Below are 22,187 nucleotides of genomic sequence, written 5' to 3' on the forward strand. Positions count from 1 at the left end.
TGAAAATTCATACACATTACCATCTGGTGAGCAATAATATTTTTTTTAGAAATTTATTCTCTGCGTCTCTTGCCAATGTGAAAATTTCAGTGTCTTGTATTTAATTTTTTTTGTTTCCTAATTTAGGCTTTATGTGTTTGGCCCTGTTGAGCAATATGTATCACAATTAATGTATCTTGCCTAAGCTTTGTTTGAATTCTCCAGTCATATTTTTAACCTTAAATGTCCCTTATTTTAATTTGATCTATTTTTTTATTATTGCTTTTATCAACTGTGGGCTTCTTTAAATTGTACATGCACTTGATGGGTTTTTAGAACAAGTCAAGTGAATCTTCTCCTGCTTTTCATATTTCTCATATTTTATTTTCTCTCTCAAGAGTATTTTCTGTGGTAATCTAATCAAAAAAGTTTTTTTATGTGCAAGATTCAAAAGAGGTTTCTGATAACTGTAAATTACCTCTTGGCATTAGTGTTGGTGTCATATATAAATAGTTTTGTGAGTTTATCTTCTCAATCCTGATACAAACAATAGATATACTTATTTCTTGTTGGCTTTCTGAGCTTGTGTTATTCTTGAATGAATTCAGGTACTGTTACGAAATAATGCTTTCTCAAAAAATAATCAATTACTGACTAACCTTTTTTGTATTTATCTAAATATTTCCTCTTATGGCTGTGATCTGGTTCAGATTTGGGGTTTTCTCCAGATTTGGGCAGCCTGAACTTTCTGTCTAGCAAGATTCTTATATCATTCATTAGTTCTCCTTCTTCATTTACTTTTATTGATTATGAAAAGAGCATGTCAGTTCAGTGGTAGCAACAACATTTTAACGGTGGAATTTGCCAAATTTTTATTTAAAGTAAAACTTCTGCGTTAATTATGGTACCTAATTTGAAAGAAACCTTCCAAAAATCTTTGTAGGCATTGACTTTTTCTCATCATCCTCAGTTTTCTTCCTTTCTTTGCGATTTTTTTGTCTCTACGGAAACAGGATGATAATTTTTAAAGCTCCTTAAAAGAGTTCCATTATCTTCATTTGTGCAATGATGAAAATAAAACTGGATTCATATGTATTTTCTCCTTCTACTTTCTTAAAAACTAGTTTCTCTTTGAATATCATTTTTAAGGTATGTGCCTTTTGAAACTTACCTCTAAATCTCAGAAGTTGCACTCGTAGATTGAAACCATATGGTCAGTAAAAAAGTGTCTTGTTTTTATTTTTCACAGAATAGAAAATGAAGTTGATGTTCTGAATGAAGCAATTATGTATTCATTTCCTTATCTTAAGCATCGCAATCAATTATCTATTTAAATATACTGTAATTGACATCAAAAAAGGCATTTAAACTAATAATGCTATGGGTACCTCCGAATTCAATTTAGAGGATAAAATAATACAAATGTCCATGGCAATTAAGTTACATCTCAAATGAAACTAAAACAAAAAAAGATTAACAAACACGATTTTTCCGACAACAGTATCAAATGCACTGAAAAAATTAAGCTTTTCATAACTCGGAAAATAGAACGTGGGTGCTGATAAGGTTAATTAAAAATGAGTGTAGAAGATTGAGTTACGTGAGCAAGGATTGGCACGCAATATTCATATTCACGCAAGAAATTTCTTTGGAGAGTGATTTGTTAAAAAGTGATCTCATGAGATAATTTTTGGTTGTTAGCATAAATATGAGGAGTGTGGTAGCTTAGGTCAGGCATCTCCAATCTATGATCCGCAGGCCACATTTGGTCCACCAAACAATACCCTGTGTGTTCTCTCTTGAAAAAGGAATTACTGTACGGCTGGCATTGCTGAATTATTCAGAGCTGGGGCTGGTGACTGTGGTGTGATGATCATTTGATGGCTCATCTAATCTTGAACCTGATTGTAATGAAATTATGAAGTCAAAACAGCAGTTGCATTCCTCACACTAATTTGGTTGCATAAAACATATGGCAGGTATATATTTTATTTACCCTGATATTTTCTTACGAGATATTTTGTAATATTTCCATGCTTATACTCTAATTTTTGAGGAAATTAAATTACTGGAACTGATATTTTTAAAAATTCCTTTGGGCTGCATAAATGTGGGAAAAATATAGTGTAGCCTTGCATTGAAAAGTTTGGAGACACCTGGCCTAAGCATTAGACCTTGTCTACTGATCGAAGGGTCCCAGTTTCAAATACCAGGGAAGCTTTCGGACACCCTAAATAAATTACTCAAAGTTAGAGGTTGCCTTGGGGAAGAAATTACCCCCCCCCCCCCCTCCTTACCCTAAACATGTAAAATTCATGTACCTTTGGCCTAGTTAAGGGTTTGAAATGGTGAAATTTGATGTGGAGTCGAATGATGTCTTGGGTCCATATTTTAGAGTGCTCCTTTATCTTCAAGCTCCATTCAGAAAGTAAGGACTTTTTTAGTGTTTGGTTGCAATAATTATTATGTACGTAGTTATGAGAAAAATAAGTGTTGAGTGCATAAATATTGATCTAGGGGGAGGTACTAAAATCTGCTGTACATCTTATAAGGTTTCTTTCAAATTATGCTGCTATACATATGTTAAGAAATGACTCCCAGAAACACTTTTTCACCCATTTAATATTCAGACTTCCGTTTTTACATCCGTCCACCAGCACACACACTCTCTCTCACTGCCCTTCCCCTCTTCCCGCCCCCGTCCTTCCCCTCGTGTCCACAGTCACTCCCCTCCTTCCCCTCAAGTCCACTTGTCACTCCCCTCTCTCCCTCCATCACCTTACGGACCATTCCACGGGTCACGCGGCGGCCAGCATTTTCGCGTAACACATATAACTTATTTTCTCTGCAAAAGATAAATTTAACTCTTATTCTACTCTGTAAGTATTCCTGCTCGAACCTCTGCAATTCTAACTCTGGGGACATAAATTTGCTGGAAACCTGCAGCTCATAAGAAAGAGGAACTACTCCCTTATTAACTATCGGCCATAAAACTTTTCATTAATTTCAGTCATGCCCTGTCTGTCCAATTTTGGGAAACTATGAATTCACTTACAAGTCAAATGAAGAAAAAATTCAAATGAACATAAAAGTAAATCGTCCACTTTAATTAAGTCAACATTAAGTTATTTATCAATTAATTTTTTAAAGAATTACTTCAATATTTAAAATCAATTTCTTAGGATGATGGAAGTCCTATAAACACAATGAATCAATTTAGTACATGAGCACCTATAGTAGGTATGTTTTAGTATAGTTATGGTTAATAGTTAAAAGTATCACCTAAGAATGTTTTTTGGCTAGAATGATTAGAATGTCTTAGGATTGCTTAGAAATATGATATTGGACAAAGGTGAAAATAAATATCTTCTTAGAATTCGTATTGGTGTTGGAAGAAGAGGCTTCTTAGATATGTGTACTCACTTAATCTGCTTCAGCAATTGGTATACGAGCTACGTTTTTAAAACATTATTAATGAGAACCGAGGTTTAGATGTTGGGACAATATGTTTGAACTGGAGGTTTTGTAACATAATGCCCTCTAGGAGACCAAGTTCTTTCCAATTGCAAGAGACAGAGAATGAGATAAAATCAACATAAATAAATTAAAACATGCATTTGGAATTAGCTGGGAATATAGCCTAGTAAGGGGGGAATTTGAGGGCTTCAGTCTCCCCTGAAATTTTTTCCCATGTGATGATTACCTGCGATACACCTGCTGAGGTGACAGTGGCGTAGCCGCTGGGAGGGGCTAGACAACCCTCCCCCTAGAGCCTTTAAAAGAGGTGTCAAAAACAAGTAAGATGGCAGCAATAAATAACTCAACAAACACTTGTACAAAATTACTGTTTTTGAGTCCTAAGAATCATGTTTTCAATGTCAAAAATCCCAAAATTTTCCAGGGGAGAACCCCCATCTGCCCAGGGGTGTTTTCCATACATCCTGGAAGGGCCTCATAATCTCCAGTAAACCCCTTTCCCTGCATTTCAAAATCCTGGCTACGCCACTGAGAGGAGACCACTTCCTTAGGGTCTCCTATTCTCTGACACTCCATTTTTTAATTTACTAGTCACATTTATGATGTCTGCCATTAGCAAACAGTGAATTTAACTTTCAGAATTATCCAAACGAAATATGTAACTGATTTGATGAAATTTATTCTACGACGATTATAAATTGTTTCTATGATGCATGGGAATTGACAACAAATTACTAGTGTAGGCAACCTGGGTACCTCCCAACCAGAAGCAATTAATGGCTATGTGCCTACAACTAGGCACAATAGGGTAGTTTCCTTCATCAAAGAAAACGAATGGCATTGATTTTGATTCGTTACCCACCATTAGTATATTCATAATATACAAATTATTTGATTTCATAAATCCCAGTTCAGATGAATATTAATGGTCAATTTTAACCGCATTTGAAAAAAGACCACATTGGTGCCCATGCGATGCCACTCCACGTGACTTCACAGGGACCTAGTTTCTATGCGAGTAGATGGGAGTTTTACATTGTCTGAGATTACTAATGCATGCATGAGGCACAAAGCTCAGGGAAACGTCTCATAATAATCACATAGTAAAACTGCCTAAGGTCGGAAAGTTTCCTTCGTTTGCTAGAGTATTAATAATCCTTATTTAAGCCAAGCACTACCTGCTAGCAGGGTACTCTGCTACCTGCTAGCATCATGCATCATATCAGCACTCAAAGCCTCACCCCAAGGTCACATCACTAACGGCTGCAGGAACTAGAATGACGTCACACAGGGATTTCCCATCATTCATACTCAGCCGTCATGTTTTTGCACGCTTAAAAATTTTCACTTTTCATTCAATCGTGAAAAATAGATATCGTCATTAAAAAATCTAAAAGCGTGAAATACGTACTCCAGGAGTAATAATCTTTCGATTTAGGCAATAAAATTTAGGAAACCACCCTATTCAACCAATTCAAGATGACTTCAAATCATCATCAAGGAGTAGATGACCCTTAAGTATGCTTCCACTCAAAGTCACACAAGCTCCCAAATTACCTATGACAGTAATCCATGTTGCATGTTGGTTGACCTTGGATAGGTAGGTAGACAGCAGGATAGGAGGTTCAGTAAATTTTCATGAGTGGAGCGGGTTGGAAAGGAACCAGCGATAGTTTTGGTAGGTAGTGTTGTAGGGGAAAGGTAGGCGAAACAAACAAACAAACCGAAAGCAAGCTGCCTCTAATTAGGCCATTTTGGAAACCAGGGGCATCGGTACTTGCCATTGCTCACCCCACTGTTGACCCACCCAGGGGGGAGGGAAACTAGTGCAGGGAGGAAAGGAAAGGGAAGGAAAATGGGAGGGGAGCTTAACGTCTCTCTCAGAAGGGAGCTAGCGGGGGGGCACACTAGTGGTGAAACTAAGATTTTCCCTTGGCATGATCCATTAAGAAGTACCAATCCGTTGTGTGCCTAATCCAAGTCCCTACCAATGATTACGTAGTAAGTTTCGCAGTTAGTCTTCAGAAAGTGCTCAGCCTCTCTCTGGATCTACAGCGAATGTGACGGGAATGCCTGGGTCGGAGCAATGTTCATGAAAGAGCAAAAAAGTGACATGGAGTTTACCTCACGGACTAGACCTGAGCGAAAGCTAGAAAACAAATGAAAAAAAATGGGTCTGAGAGAGCTACCTAAACAAACAAAGACTTAAGTAAACCCTTGTTTTAAACTTACTCATATATCATGCTAATAAGTATGCATCAGTGTAGACCTGTACAACGAAAGTAAAATTCTGATGGCACAAGGGTTCATTATTTGTGAGAGTGCTCATTATCTGTGGTGTATGAGGAAAAAGTTTTTGTGTCACATATTTTGCATCACATGTGGCGAATGGGGCATCCGTCCTCTCTGCTCATATTATTTGGTCTCGTGTTTATTTCGATGGTCCCCTCTATTATTCTAGGATAGCATTTCCTCTTGAAGCAACAATTGTTGATTATTTAATTAGAATGTTGTGGCTGGGTTCATTCCAGACACGTTTAGCAATGGAGGGGAGTGATAATTGTATATCTTTAGAGGCACTTGTATGCTCCTGCAGGGTCTCATAGATAATCTTTTCCAAACCAACATGGCACTCTGTAGACACTTTTACATGTACTATTATTTTCTCATATATGTATTATCTTTTAAGCTTGTTGCAAAATAAAAGAAGCATCATTGCGTAATACCAGTGATGAAAATGGAAATAATGTGTAATAAATATGAATGATATTGTGTGGCGTTATTAAAGTGTGAAATTTTCATACCTAAAATAGTATATGCATATACATATTACTTGAATTTCATGCCTAAAATACTATATAATACTTGTCAACTATTAAAGGTAATTACCTCCTTGAGGAGATAATAATGTTTTATCCTATAATCTTTTATCATAAACTATAAAATGAAGTGTTTGGATTTAAATCAATATTTAAAACTAATTTTGGTAATTTAACTTTTAACTCTTCATAAATAAAATGGGTTCCTATCCAAGGTGATTTTAATAATTATCTTTCCCAAGTCTGCAGGTTAAATGTATGTTTTAATATGGTGTTGTTCCACAAGTGGGGAGAGTGTAAGCCAAGGCTACATACATGTGATGTATGAATGGTGTTCCAACACTCAATGTTTGTCACTCCTGACTTCAAACTGTAAGGTTTTAAGTTGTAAAAAAGCATGGCTTTATGGCTAACCCCTTTGCAACTACGTAAGTACATGTCATTATGTGTCATAACCATGTGTCTTTAAGAATTTGTTTTGCTTAAACACACTTATAGTGGACCTTGCCTCAACAAACAGTTCACTTTACAATTGATTCACATCATGAACAGTAAATTATTTTTGAATGCCATATAATTCCATTATTTTCACTTTACTCTGATCTTTTGCCTTTATAATATGTCATTAGTTCATGATTCTAAGCCTAATTTGTTGACATGATAATGGTTTAATATAGCCATATGTTTATAAATGAATTAATGAGATGTTTTTATCCAACTAATATGCTTTGCCGGTTCCTTTTATGGCAATTGAATTTTGCAATTGCTCTTTTGGAACTGATTAACATGGAGGTCCACTGTAAAATTATTGTTTGTTTGTGATGCTTTCGGATAGTTGTTATTCATGATGTGGCCAAAGTATAGCTGTAAGAGTGAAATATTTTTTTCTTAACATAGTATAATGAACAATTTTTGTTGCTTAAATACTTCAAATAGTTTTATTGGATGAGGGAGTATGAATATAAGGCTTTCTTTTTTTTATATATATAAACCGTTTGTAAAATTGTTTGCTTTTTTTCACGATGACCTTTAATTTGTTAATTTTGGGTATGATTAAATATGGATAAAAATATTTACTCTATGTCCCTCGAGCATTAATTTAATTTTGAAATACTGTTGATCACAATATTTAACGCCACAAAAAAATGCCATTTTTCGTGTTGTATTTAATTATCATCCCCGTTTATTGTTGATGAGATGCATCATGAGTTGAGAATTAGGAGTATATTTTTACAATTTATTCAGGGTATTATTATTAATTTCTATATTTTAATTTTAATGAAGGTTGCCAGATTATCTAACGATGGAGGAGGGGGCGTTGTTGGAACCCCTTGCTGTCGGTGTGCACGCATGTAGGAAAGCCAATGTCACGCTGGGCTCAACTGTTCTGATTACTGGTTCAGGGCCCATCGGACTTGTCTCTCTCATTGCTGCTAAAGCTATGGGTGCCAGCAAAGTTTTAGTTACTGGTGAGTAAATCTTCTAACTTCTCAGTGGCTTGTGATAAATTTTAATCATGAATTAAGCAACCATTGACTCCAATGTTGACGGAGACTTTCACGGGGTGGTTCAGCATGCGTAGCAAGGTTTTCGGGTTGGCCTCCACGTCGTTTCATCTTCATGACGACAGTTTTGCCGGTGTTGCAGCTGGCGTCTTCAGGTTCGAAGTGTTTGATGCAGGTTTTTGCCTGTCCTATATAGGCCTTGGTTTGGGCTAGGTGCGTTCTGATTGGCCCATTTGGGTAAGAGGAGGTTGTGGAGACTCATACATTGGCTGAACATCAAGAGCCATGAAATGCAGAATGCAAGAACACATAAGGGCCACCAAAAATACACAATTTCGGTTATCCGCCATCCCTGAGCACGTATGGGAAGTACCAACACACAATGTGGACTTTGAAAATGCAGAAATAATCGCTAGAGAAAAGCATTACTTTCCCCGACTCATACGAGAGGCTATCGAAATAGCGAAAACATTCACATTCAACAGGGAGGACAGCTATTCGCTCTCAAACACCTGGAAGAGACTCTTATCCAAAAGGACCAATCAGAACGCACCTAGCCCAAACCAAGGCCAATATAAGACGGGCAAAAACCTGCATCAAACACTTCGAACCATTGAATTGAAGACACCAGTTGCAACGCCGGCACAACTGTTGTCATGAAGATGAAACGATGCGGAGTCCAACCCGAAAACCTTGCTAAGCATTGACTGCAATGTTGAGATACCTATACTGATTGTTTTCAGAGGTGCCATTAATCGAGTTAACTTGATTTTGAGTTCACTTGATGACAAAGGGCAACAATCTCATACAAAATCGTACGAATTATCTCCAATGCAGAAGATATCTAGTGGTTCATTGCCTTGTTATAAAAAATTGCTCATAAAATTTCCAATAGTTCCAACTATACCAAAGTCATCAATCGCTTTTAAATTATTGGCACTTACAAGCATGACCTTAGTATTTCCATGTTGTCCATTTCTAATATTATATCGATAATATTTGATAAGATTATATTTGACTGGAAGTGTTTTTAATATCAAGGATGGGTCAGATCCTATTTTTTTTTGTTTCGATTAGGCTCGTTGGTATGGTTCCTGGTTGCAGTCCTCAGTTCTGGTTCTTAATTAATCACTTATATAAGCTCAATTTTTGAACAGTAACAATATTTTTTGGCCAAGTGTTAGCCTTATTAACAATATAATCAATGTCATGCACTAGATAATCTAAATAGCAAAAAAATCATCCAAAATACATTGGTGCTTGACACCAGCTATCGGTTCCCGTTCCTTTATAAACACTTTAATAATAATAATAATAAATTTATTAACCTTCAATTTTACAAGGCAAGTCAATAGTAATGATCAAGTACATAAAAGGTAAAAGTCAAGTACATAAAGTCAGTAAAGGATATATACAAGTCAGTACACTATGGTGTACACCAAGGCACAATATAGATTACAATCAAAATACAACATTACATTATAAAATTGACATCCTACAAATATGTATTTGGATTCGAAATCCTGTGGTTTATAATTATACCTATAGTGTGAAGGCATTTTTGTCCTTGATGAATTCATTTAGTGAATAAAAAGCCTTTTTACAAAGAATTTGTTTAATCACAGAAGAGAATTTCTTATTGTCTTTCATTGTGTCTGGTTCCTTATTGAAATACTGAATTCCTGTGTAAAGTACACTTTTTTCATAAAATGCTTTTTTGTGGAATATACTATTAAAATTATTAGGATGTCTGGTTTGGTATTTGTGACAACTCAAATGTGGTGTGTACAGAAGAGGGTTATTTTTAACAAATATAATTATGTTAAGTATGTAAATACAGGGAAGAGTTAGAATTCTATCTTTGATGAAATAATTTTTGCAAGATTCACATGACTTCAGGGCATTTAGGACCCGTATAGCTCTTTTCTGGAACCTGAATAATCTCTCTATATACACCATTGAGGCTTGTCCCCAGTATATAATGCCATATTGTAGTAGGCTGTGCATGTTAGCATGATATAATGTTAATGCTGCTGTCTTAGAACAGGTTTCCATGATTATTCTCATAGCAAATACAGTTTTATTCATTTTATTGCAAATATTATTAATGTGGCTGCTCCAGTTTAGGTTAGTATCTATATTTAAGCCTAAAAACTTTAATGCATTAATTTAACAATTGCTTAATTCATTTTGTTTGCTTGAATATTAATCTTACCCAAAAGAATCAATTTCATTCAATTGATAATCTGTGTTGCAAAGAATGAAATCCACGAAGAACTCTGGCAAGGATTATGCGGCCTGAAAAAATCTCTGCTACAGGTGGGATTTGAACCCGGATGCTTTGGGTGGGCAGCCAGAATTCTAAGTATCACGCCAACCTGATCCCCTTGTTTAATTGAGGATAACTTCTCAGTTGGTTCTGTGTTGTATCAAGTGAACAATGGGTCTACCCTGAGAATTTAAAATTTTGTTCATGCAGCAATTTTGTTACATATATGTGATCTTTATTTTAATGACTGTTGATTTTTTTGCAGATGTCGTCACTCAGCGTTTGAATTTGGCAAAAAGCTTTGGGGCCGATGGTGTATTATCAGTTCGTAAATATGATACAGAACCCATCCTGGCAGAGAAAGTGAAAGAAGCATTGGGTGGAATGCCATCGATTTGTATTGAATGTTCCGGAGTTGAGTCAAGTATTAGGCTTGCTATTGTTGTAAGTATTTGTAGGCCTATCGTATGTCTTGTCGAGAACTAGCATTTAATGGAAACTTTTAAGGAGAATTATTTAAATGGATTTTTGAATGCCCCCTGAGATTCTATTTCATATTAATTTGCTTTGCCTGGGTCCATAACCATCACAAAATAGAAGTAACTCGATGATTGTGAACCAAAAATTTCATTGGCTATTCCTGATTAAGCTTCAGTTATTCCCACTGTGTAATCAGTTTATTTAATCTGGAAAATGAGTGTTATCATTGATGTCTTTTTTTAAATTTGTATTAGCCAATGAATGTTTGTCTTCTTATATTCATCATTATTCATTCTGAGTTCATGGATGAATTTTGTGTTTTTAGCTCTTATAATGCCAGCTTCTTCTCCACAGCACTCATTGAGAATTCCTGGGCTATTTTGAGTGATTTTGCATAGAATTTTAAAAAAGTTTCAAAATAATACGAACACAATTAAATCAGGCAACTTTCCTTTTGCAAACAATTTAGAAGCCAGATGGCTGCAATGGGATATGGGAAAATTAGACATTTTGGTTACCTTTTGTGAGAGGTAAAAATATATGTAGATTTACAACTACACCCATGCCTCACTTAGCACAAATTCATTCCTCAGGGAAACTTCCCAATGCTGCTTTGCCTAATCAAATAACCTTGACATTCTCTTGATAAAACGTGAACTTGTGCTAAGTACTCTCAAAATTTTAGTTCTCATTTTATGCATATCAATAGTATTTCTTGCCTCAAATCTTATTCTTTGTTTATATGTACATATATTCGTCGAAATCCTTTGCCTCACAATGGCCAAAAACATTACTTGTCAGGCTGTCGGAGTAGCCAACCTACGGAAGTAATTTATCTCGTCTCCTTTACTGAATGATATTAGTTAATTTAGATCATTAATTAAGTTTGGAGCTAGTGGAAATGAGTATTTTTTAAAACAATATGGTTTGAGATGTATTTTTTGCCGTCCTATGTTATCAAGCGAATTGACTTCCACATAAAGGGTCCAGCTGAAAGCCTTCTAAGTCATAGGTATTCATGAGGGAGAAATGGAGCGGGGGCTGGGTTGCGCATGAATAACATCAATATGTAAAAGGGTCTGAGAGAGTTTCTCAAACACATAGGCTTATTTCCCTTTCAGTAGTCATAATCCCTTTGAATCTCAGGAAGACAATGTGGCAGTTGTTCAGCAGTAGAAGGTGATTTTTATAGAGCCAAATGGAGTAAAAACCTAGTGAACAATGGCAAAAATAGAAATTTGGAAAGATAAATAAAGAAGTTATCAAGAAAAAGCTAGGCCTAGAAGAGAAATTGAAATTTATCTATATCCTTGAAACTGGAGAGCGTCAAAGCGATATTGCATGTAAGTTTAAGCTCACGATGTTGACACGATTTCTGAATAGAGACGAAGTTAAAACGATATTGCATGTAAGTTTAAGCTCATGATGTTGACACGATTTCTGAATAGAGACGAAGTTAAAACGTCAGTGACATCAGCCACACCAACTGCAGTCAAGTGGTCAACACGTATGCAAAGTTCATATCTGTATAAAAAACGGAAAGATTTCTAACTATCTGGATTAATCATAAACGGTCGAATGATGTACCTCTATCAGAGGCAGTTACCGTATAAGCTCGTGTAAGAGGCGCACCTTTTTTCCCAGATATTGCACCCGAAAATGGGGGTGCGCCTCTTACACAAACTTCTTATCTTCCCCCCCTCCCCTTCACCGGTTGCAAGTTCAAGGGGAACTGAGTGGCCTTGGTTTTCAGCGTGAGTCAGTCATCTGAAACCCTGGGTCAAAATCAAGCGGCAGGCAGGGGAGTTTCTCCCTTAGTGACGTATTTTTAAAATGCTCCTGTTTGAATTTTTTGCAAGCATCGCGCCGTCACGTCGGTACCCCAGAGGTGAACATTGAAAAGATCGCGCGGGGTGATTCGCTCCGGAGCGCGCGCTAAATTTATTGCCGCGAGTGGGCATCCCGCGGCATTTATACTGCATATAGTAATATTGGTGTCAAAACCTGCGGTTGAAAAAATTCGAACGAGTGTGCTCATTGTTGGCCTTAATAGTGGATAGAAGAAATCGGAAATGCTTATAAGTGAAGAGCGCTGAAGGAGAGGTCGAGGGGAAGAGGGCTCCCTCCCCTCCGTATTTAAAGCTACGAGCGAAGGAGAAAGGGAAGAACACGTCCGATCTTGTATGTGACGTCGTTGCCTTTAAAGCAAGGGGCGAAGGCGCAGCAATGTGATATACGCAGTTTGCGTTGCCTGAGTTTCCAGTCCGTCTCGTCTTGTTTGAATGCGCTTATGCTACGCTTGTTTCTTCCGAAATTGTGCTGTTTGGACTATGTTGAATATTAATAGCCTTATTTTAGCTATAAATCTTTGTGTCAATCAATTAGAGCTCAAAAAACTTAAATGCTGTAAGATATACGTCGCGTTACGTCTAATTCTTTTTAGAACCTCGTGCGTGTCATACAATTGCTGAAAGATATCGAGATATCTTCGAGCTCAGAAGGTGACTCACGTAGCATTTGACCTCCAGAAACTCGGGGAATTGAACCTGGTAGACCGAAAAAGGTCAGTTGGTGGAATGGGGTAGGGATGAAACACGTTTCCATTGTTCCCCTGTAACTTGATATTTTCTTGTGGAGTCTCGGAAAGGAAAAAAACGGCAGAGGCATTAGCTGATGGAGAGCCGAGTGTAGTTCCGTTAGGCCCCTTGCACACACACCGATTTTGGACGGCCGGTAAAATATTGGCCGATATTTTACCGGCGAAGCGATGCTTGCACACACGCCGGATTTTTAACGGTCAAACGATACGTTGCTAAGTTTATGAGCCGGCGCCGGCGATCCACAGTGACAATAGCCGGCAGCTAAACGGCATTTTACCGGTGCCGGCGTGTGGTCGGTACGTGTGCAAGCTCCAATGCTCTCCCATTGTTCACCATTGGAATGTGGACGGCCGATATTTTACCGGCCGTCCAAAATCGGTGTGTGTGCAACAGGCCTTAAATCTACGACGTGGTTATTATCCTACGGCGCTGAGATTGCCCCGATTGTTGTTCAATCTCTTGGGAAAGCTAATGCCATTTGTCTGTCGTGTTTTGCCTTAAAATTTTCCACGGCTGCAATTCTATAGCAATACGCCTGCGAGAGCTTTTAAACAAAATTGTTCGTGAGTAGGACAAGCAATGTAGAGCGATGGCGTATGCAAAGAGAGGATCGGAACTCTTTCTACTCCCTCTTATGCCGCCGCAGTTATCAAAATTTCCTTTTTCAAATAGTACTGAAAGAGGACATTTCGATAACTGTTGAAATTCCTGGTATACGTCTGCAACACCGCACGATAGGACAAAAAAAGTCGCAAAATTTTTTTCTTTATAGCTTCGATCCTCAAAATAGGGGTGCGCCTCTTACACGTGTGCGCCTCTTACACAAGCTTATACGGTATTAGTGCAAAATCTGTGGCTTTATTTGAATCTATAAAGGAGGATGAGGGTGGTGAATTCTCCTAGGCATCAAGTGGAAGCTTCAACACAAAAGGGCTTGGGTGACACTGGGCTTTAAGACTTGTTTGTAAATTCTTCACCTGCTGGCAATGCATTGCAAACCCCTGAGCTAGCATGTTTTTTCCTAGATGTTAACCCGCACATAAGGAGGGAATTTTGATAGCATGTACGAATGTTTTTTAACGGGAAAAAATGTCTTTGAATATGTACCTATGATCTTCAAAGATATTTTAAACTATAAATGTTGTTATAAATAAGGTTTTCTTAGACTAATTATAGGAATATATGTATATGGTTTATAGGAAATTCGATACCCAGGACCTCTGCTACTGGGAATGCATTCCTTTCTTTCCCATGTTAAAATGGTCTCGAATAATGCAAATTCGATGAGCGCAAAGACCCCATGGAACACATCCCATGTGCCAACTGAGGCATGGGTGTACTGCTGTAATCTCTCATTATTCTAAGGGTTCGGGGTTAATCAAGGTAGTTTATACAGACATATGAGATGCAAATAGGTGATAAGATCTTGAATGAAAAGATGGAACTGTTTAACCAATAAAATATAAAGGATTAAGGCATATATTATTACTATTCAATAGAGAGTGTAAGAATGTAATTCCCATTTCCTTCCTATGTGGAGAGAGGGTGTGGAAATTGAGAAGTTTCCATTTATTTTCATATTCTCCCTCTCAATCTGGACCTTGAAATGAATAAATCTACATCTATATACTATCCTGCAAGCCTCCTCAGTAGGCATGTAGCTGTGGTTGTCAGGACACCTGCCGATTCCAACAAAAGGAAACGTGCATATGAATGTCTTCTTAGCATTTGTTAAAGTCCTTTATTGGTGGGGGAAGATCGAATTCTTGCACATATCCATTCGGCAAAATGACTCTCTTAATTTATAGTTTCTGCTATATCTGGCAATATAGTGGGGTTCTAATATGACGATCTCCATTTTGCTATACTTAAATGCTTCTCAGTTATCTACTGCAGTTAATTTCTTTATATCTAGTAATACTGCTTTCTAATTTCTTTAAAATATTTAATACTCAACAGTTAATTGTGGTGATCTGCCGTCAATCTTTCGATCATTTCACTATCTTGATTCCTTAGATTATTTTCCATCTTTTAGTCCCCATCCATCTTCGAGTAAGTCGTTCTCTTGGACTGATGAGTCTGTGATTCTTTTGATTCATTGTAAGTCACAAGAGCAAAGTGATTGAATCATTCAATTGACTTGATTCATAAAGATTGAATCTTTGAAAAGAACAAATCTGCGAAAGGGCCCCCCACATGTCAATCGAAGCTGCTTGCAGGGTGGATGTGGATTTATAGATGATGTAGGACCTTTTGCAACATTTTTCCTTGAATTCATAATGTGATTGCTTTTCCATTGATATAAAGTAGGAATATTTCAAAGAATTGGTCTGTGTGTAAGGGAAAAGTCAGTGATATTGAAATGGAAAGTTGGTGAAACACCTATATCCCTTGGGCCAGAAGATTGGCCAGCTGACACTTGAAGGGTCAATATATTTTAACGTCATTCGTATATTCTTGTGCATGTTATTTGTAAATATTTAGTAATGAAAAATGCAGCCAATTAACGTCATTCTGTTTTAATGTGCAATTTCCCCAGGCTGTGAGAGCAGGAGGTACAGTGGTTATGGTTGGAATGGGGCCTCAGGATGTGAAGGTACCATTAATCAACGCTTGCTGTCGGGAAGTAGTCATCAAAGGTGTCTTCAGATATGCAAATGAGTGAGTTCTTACTTTTTACTTGCTGCTTAAAGTATTATTTCAAAGTTAATATGATTCAACCACTACATAAAATGTAACTAAAGGTACTCACATAGTGAGGAGGTCAAGGTAAAGGTGGAGATAGAGGTAGAGATGGAGATTGAGGTGGAGGTAGAGGTAGTATCGCATAGTAAAGAGGTTTACGCACGCAGCTTTCCCATAGCCTCGACCACAATCCCGTCTTTCACCATGTGGCATTAAGAATAATGGCTATTTGGTTAGTTGTAATATTTTTACTATGGTAAGTGATAGTAGTGGTGATGGTGACAAAGCAAAGAGTAATGTATTCACACCAAAAATACTCATTTTGAAAAATCTCATACAGTGAGTCCTCGTTCTGCATCACCCCGTTTAACGTCATTTCGCGATAACGTCACAATAATTTTGAGATCGTCATTCGTTTATCGCACCTTCGCTTTGCGATATTGTCAAGTCTTTTAAATTTCGCGCAAGAAAAAAGGCAAAGTGGCAGGCAGGCGTTGCAGGTTGTTCGCTTTGTGGGCGGTAACACAATCAGTCTATACAAATTGTAAAACGGTGTGTTTATTGTTGATTGCGAATACGGTTTCAGCAAATTTTCTGCAAAATTAATTCTTAGGTAGGTGCGCAAGGTTTTACTTGACATAATGGTTTTCAGGAACCTAAAAAGTGATTTCAAGGAATTTTTCCGTGCAGAACTCTGAGTTTTTGTCGTCACTTTTTTCGCCGTGTTTACAATAATTTTGATTCCTGTAACTGCAACGATGTTTCAGCGACGATGATGCCTAGGCGACGCTCGCCCGGGCGTCCACCATAGCAAAGCCGAAAAGCAAATGTGGGAAGATACAAAAATGGAGAAGGATTTACGTCACTGCTGCTATTGTCGTGGATGAAGACAGGAACTCGTATTTATGCCATAGTTTGGCATTCCCATCGTAAAAAATGCCCCAGATATTATACGCTAAAATTTTTTCGCGTAGGAATTGTGAGGTCCAGGAGCCGATATTCACTTTTTACATTGTTTCTTATGGGATATTATGTTTCGATTAACATCATTTCGTTTATCGTCACATTTTTCAGGAACGGTAAGTGACGTTAAACAAGGACTCACTGTATTAGATTTGGACCAATTCTCACAGCATTCCACCGAAGGGAAGGTTTTTGATGGGGTAGAAAATTTTCAAAATTTGCCTCACATAAAAAACGTGCGGACAAATAGGACTGAGACTTTTTTGAATGGAAAGTTAAAATACAGAGGTGATATGTTGGTTGCGTTGTCAAAGGAGCAGGAAAGTGTTGATTTTGCCAAGGATGGAAATCACACTAATTTCTCTCACATGGACATAAAAATCGATATTATAATTCTGTCTATCACTTATTATTGGCAGACATCAATGTATAACATTGGTCAGATCTCATCGTAAGAGATGCATAGTCTTAGGATGCGGAGGACTACAGTGAATCCTCTTTTAATGTCACTCACCGTTCCTGAAAAATGTGACGATAAATGAAATGACGTTAATCGAAACATAATATCCCATAAGAAACAATTTAAAAAGTGAATATCGGCTCCTGGACCTCACAATTCCTATGCGAAAAAATTTTAGCGTATCATATCTGGGGCATTTCTTACGATGGGAATGCCAAACTATGGCATAAATACGAGTTCCTGTCTTCATCCACGACAATAGCAGCAGTGACGTAAATCCTTCTCCATTTTTGTATCTTCCCACATTTGCTTTTCGGCTTTGCTATGGTGGACGCCCGGGCGAGCGTCGCCTAGGCATCATCGTCGCTGAAACATCGTTGCAGTTAGAGGAACCAAAATTGTTGTGAACACGGCGAAAAAAGTGACGACAAAAGCTCCGAGTTCTACACGGAAAAATTCCTTGAAATCACTTTTCAGGTTCCTGAAAACCATTATGTCAAGTAAAACCTTGCGCACCTACCTAAGAATTCATTTTGCAGAAAATTTGCTGAAACCGTATTCGCAATCAACAATAAACACACCGTTTTACAATTTGTGTAGACTGATTGTGTTACCGCCCACAAAACGAACAACCTGCTACGCCTGCCACTTTGCCTTTTTTTCTTGCGCGAAATTTAAAAGACTTGACAATATCGCGAAGCGAAGGTGCGATAAACGAATGACGATCTCAAAATTATTGTGACGTTATCGCGAAATGACGTTAAACGGGGTGACGTAGAACAAGGACTCACTGTACATTGGTGCTGTGTGGAGTTGCCTAGCTGTGAGGACAATATTTTCTTCACTATGGGCATTCAATGATATAGTCATGGAGGCTTCTGTATTGATTAAGTTGATAATTTTTTTTTGTGTTAATTCCACATCGATTCATTTTGGTAGATGACAGTTTCGAGTGCTTTCCAGCTCCCATCTTCGGGTTCAAAAGATGGATTAATATTGTTATGCAAGGATCTACTGTACTCCATTGCAAAGTTCAGGATAAGTGTATCGCTCTGCCTCAGCTGCAGGCATTTTACAAAACCGATTAAATTGTGCCCCAAAAGGGGGGCATCCATTTATTATGTTAGGTGAAATTGATGATTTTTTAGGACCCCTCCCCTCCCCCTATAGAGCAATAGCGTTAGATTTGGCTCGATCCTCTCCCCCCTCCCTCTAATCTCTCGTCAGGTTGTTCATAATTCGTATTTTCAATTTATATACGTTACTTATAACTTTGCTTCATGGCACTTGATTTATCAAAAAAAAAAACAATTTGTTTCATTTATTTTTATTTAACACGTTGCGTACCAGGGTATTTAAATTCCTAGGAACGCCGATTCTGGGTGGAGGTGTTGAGATTGGAAATATGCCTTTGGTTTAGGCATGGTTAAAAAGCTAATGTTTAGATTAACTTAACCCAATCAAACATTATGATGCATCAATTCATTATGAATAACGAACAACAACTGAAAACGTACTAACGAATACGTATTGTACGCTTTAAAATTGTTTAGGTTGACGTGCCTTAATGACGAGAATCTTCGTCATCATGTCCGGAACATTCGGGGAAAAAAATGACTAGAATGCTCGCCATCCGTACGCAACGTGTTAAGATTTGTTAAGACTAGTATTTAAGATTACTAAGATCATAGTCTAGAATCATATTTTGCTCTGTTTCTTGTGAATAGAAATAATATGATACTTGACAGGACCTCCCCTCCCACCTGAGATTAGGTGAGAATCGACTTGATCCCCTACCCCCTTAGTTGCCTCACTTAATTAATGTATACCCTCTAAGTGGCAGCGTTAGCCAAGCTTCTACAGGACGGACTGGGGACTACTCAGCGTATTCACCTTATAGGATGGAATTCGCTTGTCGATCAATCCATTGGAATGGATCAATATCATAAAGTGAGGGTCTACAGTAATACTTGCTTACAGTAGAAGATCCAGGATTGGGACTAGGGGGGGGGGGGTCTAAGTATGGGGTAAACTCCCAGAAGTATTGCAGGTCCGAACAAAAATTGCCATTCTATGTAGTGTGAATTGGATGTCCAAGGGGGGGCTCTATCCCCCTTAGCCCCCTCCACAGATCCACCAATGCTTGCCGAAATGAATGAATTGAATTCGAAAATTTTTGACTGCAGATCAAAAATGTCTTTATTCAAAAAATTTGAGGGTAGTCATTCCATTAATGATGGTATTTGAATTTTATTCTAGTTACCCCTTGGCCATGGAGCTGTTGTCAACTGGCAAGGTAGACATAAGAAAAATGATCACACATAATTACACTCTTGAAGAGACACTCCTGGCGTACGACACTGCCAGGACGGGCCAAGGTAACCCCGTCAAAATAATGATACATTGCAATAAATAGTGCTGATATTTTTAGCATATGCCATTTTAGTACAATGATGACATCTGTAAGATGTTTGTGGGTGCATTTGTTAAACAAATATGGGGTATAAATTTTATTGTTTTCGCATTGCTTTTTTTATGAATGCCTTTTCTGTTATGTTAATGCGTAAATGAATTTTTTCTACTTGTTGAACTCGTTAATGTCAACTCTCATGCCCCTGTTATTAATGTTGGTGGTATTCCTCTTTCCTGCATTTCTTTGTTCATGTTATTACTCCCTATCTTCATTTATGTTTTCACGCATTAGCCACATATTTCCTGTTAATGGTCAAACTCTCCAATGTTGAATGGAAGGAAATGTTGAAAATTTGATTCAAATTTTATCTTTTCATGTTAACATGCTTGTATTTATGGTGTTTAATTAATCATCCATGTACAATAAATATTATGATTAACCTGTACATTGTCAGAATTATTTATGGCTATTCATTGTCCCAATAGAATTTTGAGAGGGTATATACGAATTAAATATTTGTTGGTTGATGTTATGCAACTGGAATGTTTAATTAATTATAAATTCAAGTTTGCCGATGTTTTGAACATTTTAGCTTTTCAAAGTAATTCCATTCTCTCTTCTAGATAGATAGGTAGATACGGCATTTTTTAAAATTCCTTGATTACTTATGTACTTCCTGTGGGACTCAAATGAAGATAATAAAGATAAATGAAGTATTGTTGCCTGTATGACTTTAATGAAATCCATAAGGGCATGGCCGTGGCACATAGCTATGAGGGGGTGGCTTTGATAAATTTAGCCCCCTTCCGAAATTTTCCCAACGTGGTGACTAGCATCTATCTATTCCACTTTTTGAGCCTTGGTCTTGAATTTATTTTTTGGATCAGAACCAACCTGGGGGAGAGGAGGCGGTGGTGAATAGAGATGGGCATTGTGCGACTGAGTCGGTTCAAATGTACGACTCAGCAGATTGAACTGTGAGGTGAGAGGGTCTTATTTGGTGAGTCGCGACTCACTTCGCACACAACCCCACTTGACCACATACTGTGCGCCAGAGTTCGTGAAAAATAGATATTGTCATTTAAAAATCTAAAAGCGTGAAATACATAATCCAGGAGTAATAATCTTTCGATTTAGGTTATAAGAAAATAATAAGAAACCACCCTATTGTGCAAGGCGAAGTCAGACTCCGAGCCCTCAGGACTCACACAGTGTGCATGTTGGAGTCGTGTGTGGTGGTAGTTGGACTCCATGCACACACGACTCCTGCATGCATTTTCCATGGGAAGCCCATTGCTCGTTTTGCGGGTCAAAGGGAGCGCATGACACTTTAAGCGGGTAGCCCACTGCTCACCTTTTCACGTCTCTTGAAATATTCTCCTGATTCATTTTCTGAGTATTACTCTGAAGAATCTCATATGAACCTTATTGTAATTCTTTTTCCTGCAATTTCCATGCATCGTGAAAGAAAAAGGGTTGAAGGTGCTCATGCAAAAGTTTTCCTTGACAACAAATTTATGAAAATGAATACAAGACAAAAATGAAAATTTGTTCTAACACAAACAACTAACATTAATCAAGGAAATTAATTAGATTTGTTAACATGATCATATTGTTTCAGAGAGAATATTTTGTTATTATCAGAATTTGTTAAATTGTTGTCATCTCTTGCACAGGAGACAGAATAATTTTCCATCTTCCATGGAAATATAGCATATTGGTAGAAATGGTTCCTAAGTTATATCACCTGTTAAGCATTGTGACTATGAATACATGATTGATTTTAATGCAACTTTTAAAATTGTGATTTAGGAAATGCTTAATTTTAAATGTTCGTTCAGAAATCCCCCCTCACCTCCTTCCCCACTTCCTCTTTCTTCTACTCCCCACTTCCCCCTCCCCTCAACCCAGAAACACTTTGCTGTGTCGCACTGTGCGAGCGGCTCTCAGGAGTGTGCTGTGAGCGATGAGGCAGCTCCACAAAATGAGTCATTCATGCTATAACAAGTGCTGAAATCATTTATTTGTCTAAACTGGAAAAATGCATTGATCCAGTCCCATCACTTTCCACCTGTACTTTGGCTTTGGAAAGTGCTATCTATTGTAATCCACCGTACCTATGTTCACTGCTAACTACAACACTGTATCTGTCTGTCTGTTTTGACTTGCAGGGGTTATACTGTGTTACTAGAACCTATTAATTCTAGTATTGAGGAAACATTTAAACTAGCAAGAATAGAAGATTCATCAAATATATCAACCTAATGTTGATCCCAGCATTTGTAATTTGATATTTGCCACATAGTGCTGATGTATCCTCAAGTTTGCCCTTATGAATATGGTTACTTAGGCCGTAAAATTATTTTTCAATTGGTGGTTTTGTTTAAATATCAGAACTTTGATGAAATTATTCTGGCAAAAGATATTGGTCGATTTGGAATAAAATGACTTTTCTTTAATGAATAGAGCTGGGCATAACAATTTGCTCCTAGAAAATAAATAATGGTAAAAGATCAACTCATGTGGGTTGCTGTGAG

At 37.5% G+C, this 22,187-nt stretch overlaps 1 protein-coding gene across 1 annotated transcript in view; it reads left to right on the forward strand.

Annotated features, from left to right (window-relative positions):
- LOC124166597 (sorbitol dehydrogenase-like) overlaps positions 1–20,095 on the forward strand; it is a 30,687-nt gene extending 10,592 nt beyond the window's left edge. The window contains exons 5-8 of the mRNA XM_046544187.1: positions 7,560–7,744; positions 10,315–10,493; positions 15,669–15,790; positions 19,497–20,095. Of these exons, the coding sequence (XP_046400143.1) occupies positions 7,560–7,744; positions 10,315–10,493; positions 15,669–15,790; positions 19,497–19,653 (643 nt within the window). The 3' untranslated portion in view covers positions 19,654–20,095. The remainder of the gene's footprint in view (positions 1–7,559; positions 7,745–10,314; positions 10,494–15,668; positions 15,791–19,496) is intronic.
- The last annotated feature ends 2,092 nt before the right edge of the window (positions 20,096–22,187 follow it).

Source organism: Ischnura elegans, chromosome 10 (genome assembly GCF_921293095.1).
Source record: "Ischnura elegans chromosome 10, ioIscEleg1.1, whole genome shotgun sequence".
Lineage (NCBI taxonomy): Eukaryota > Metazoa > Arthropoda > Insecta > Odonata > Coenagrionidae > Ischnura > Ischnura elegans.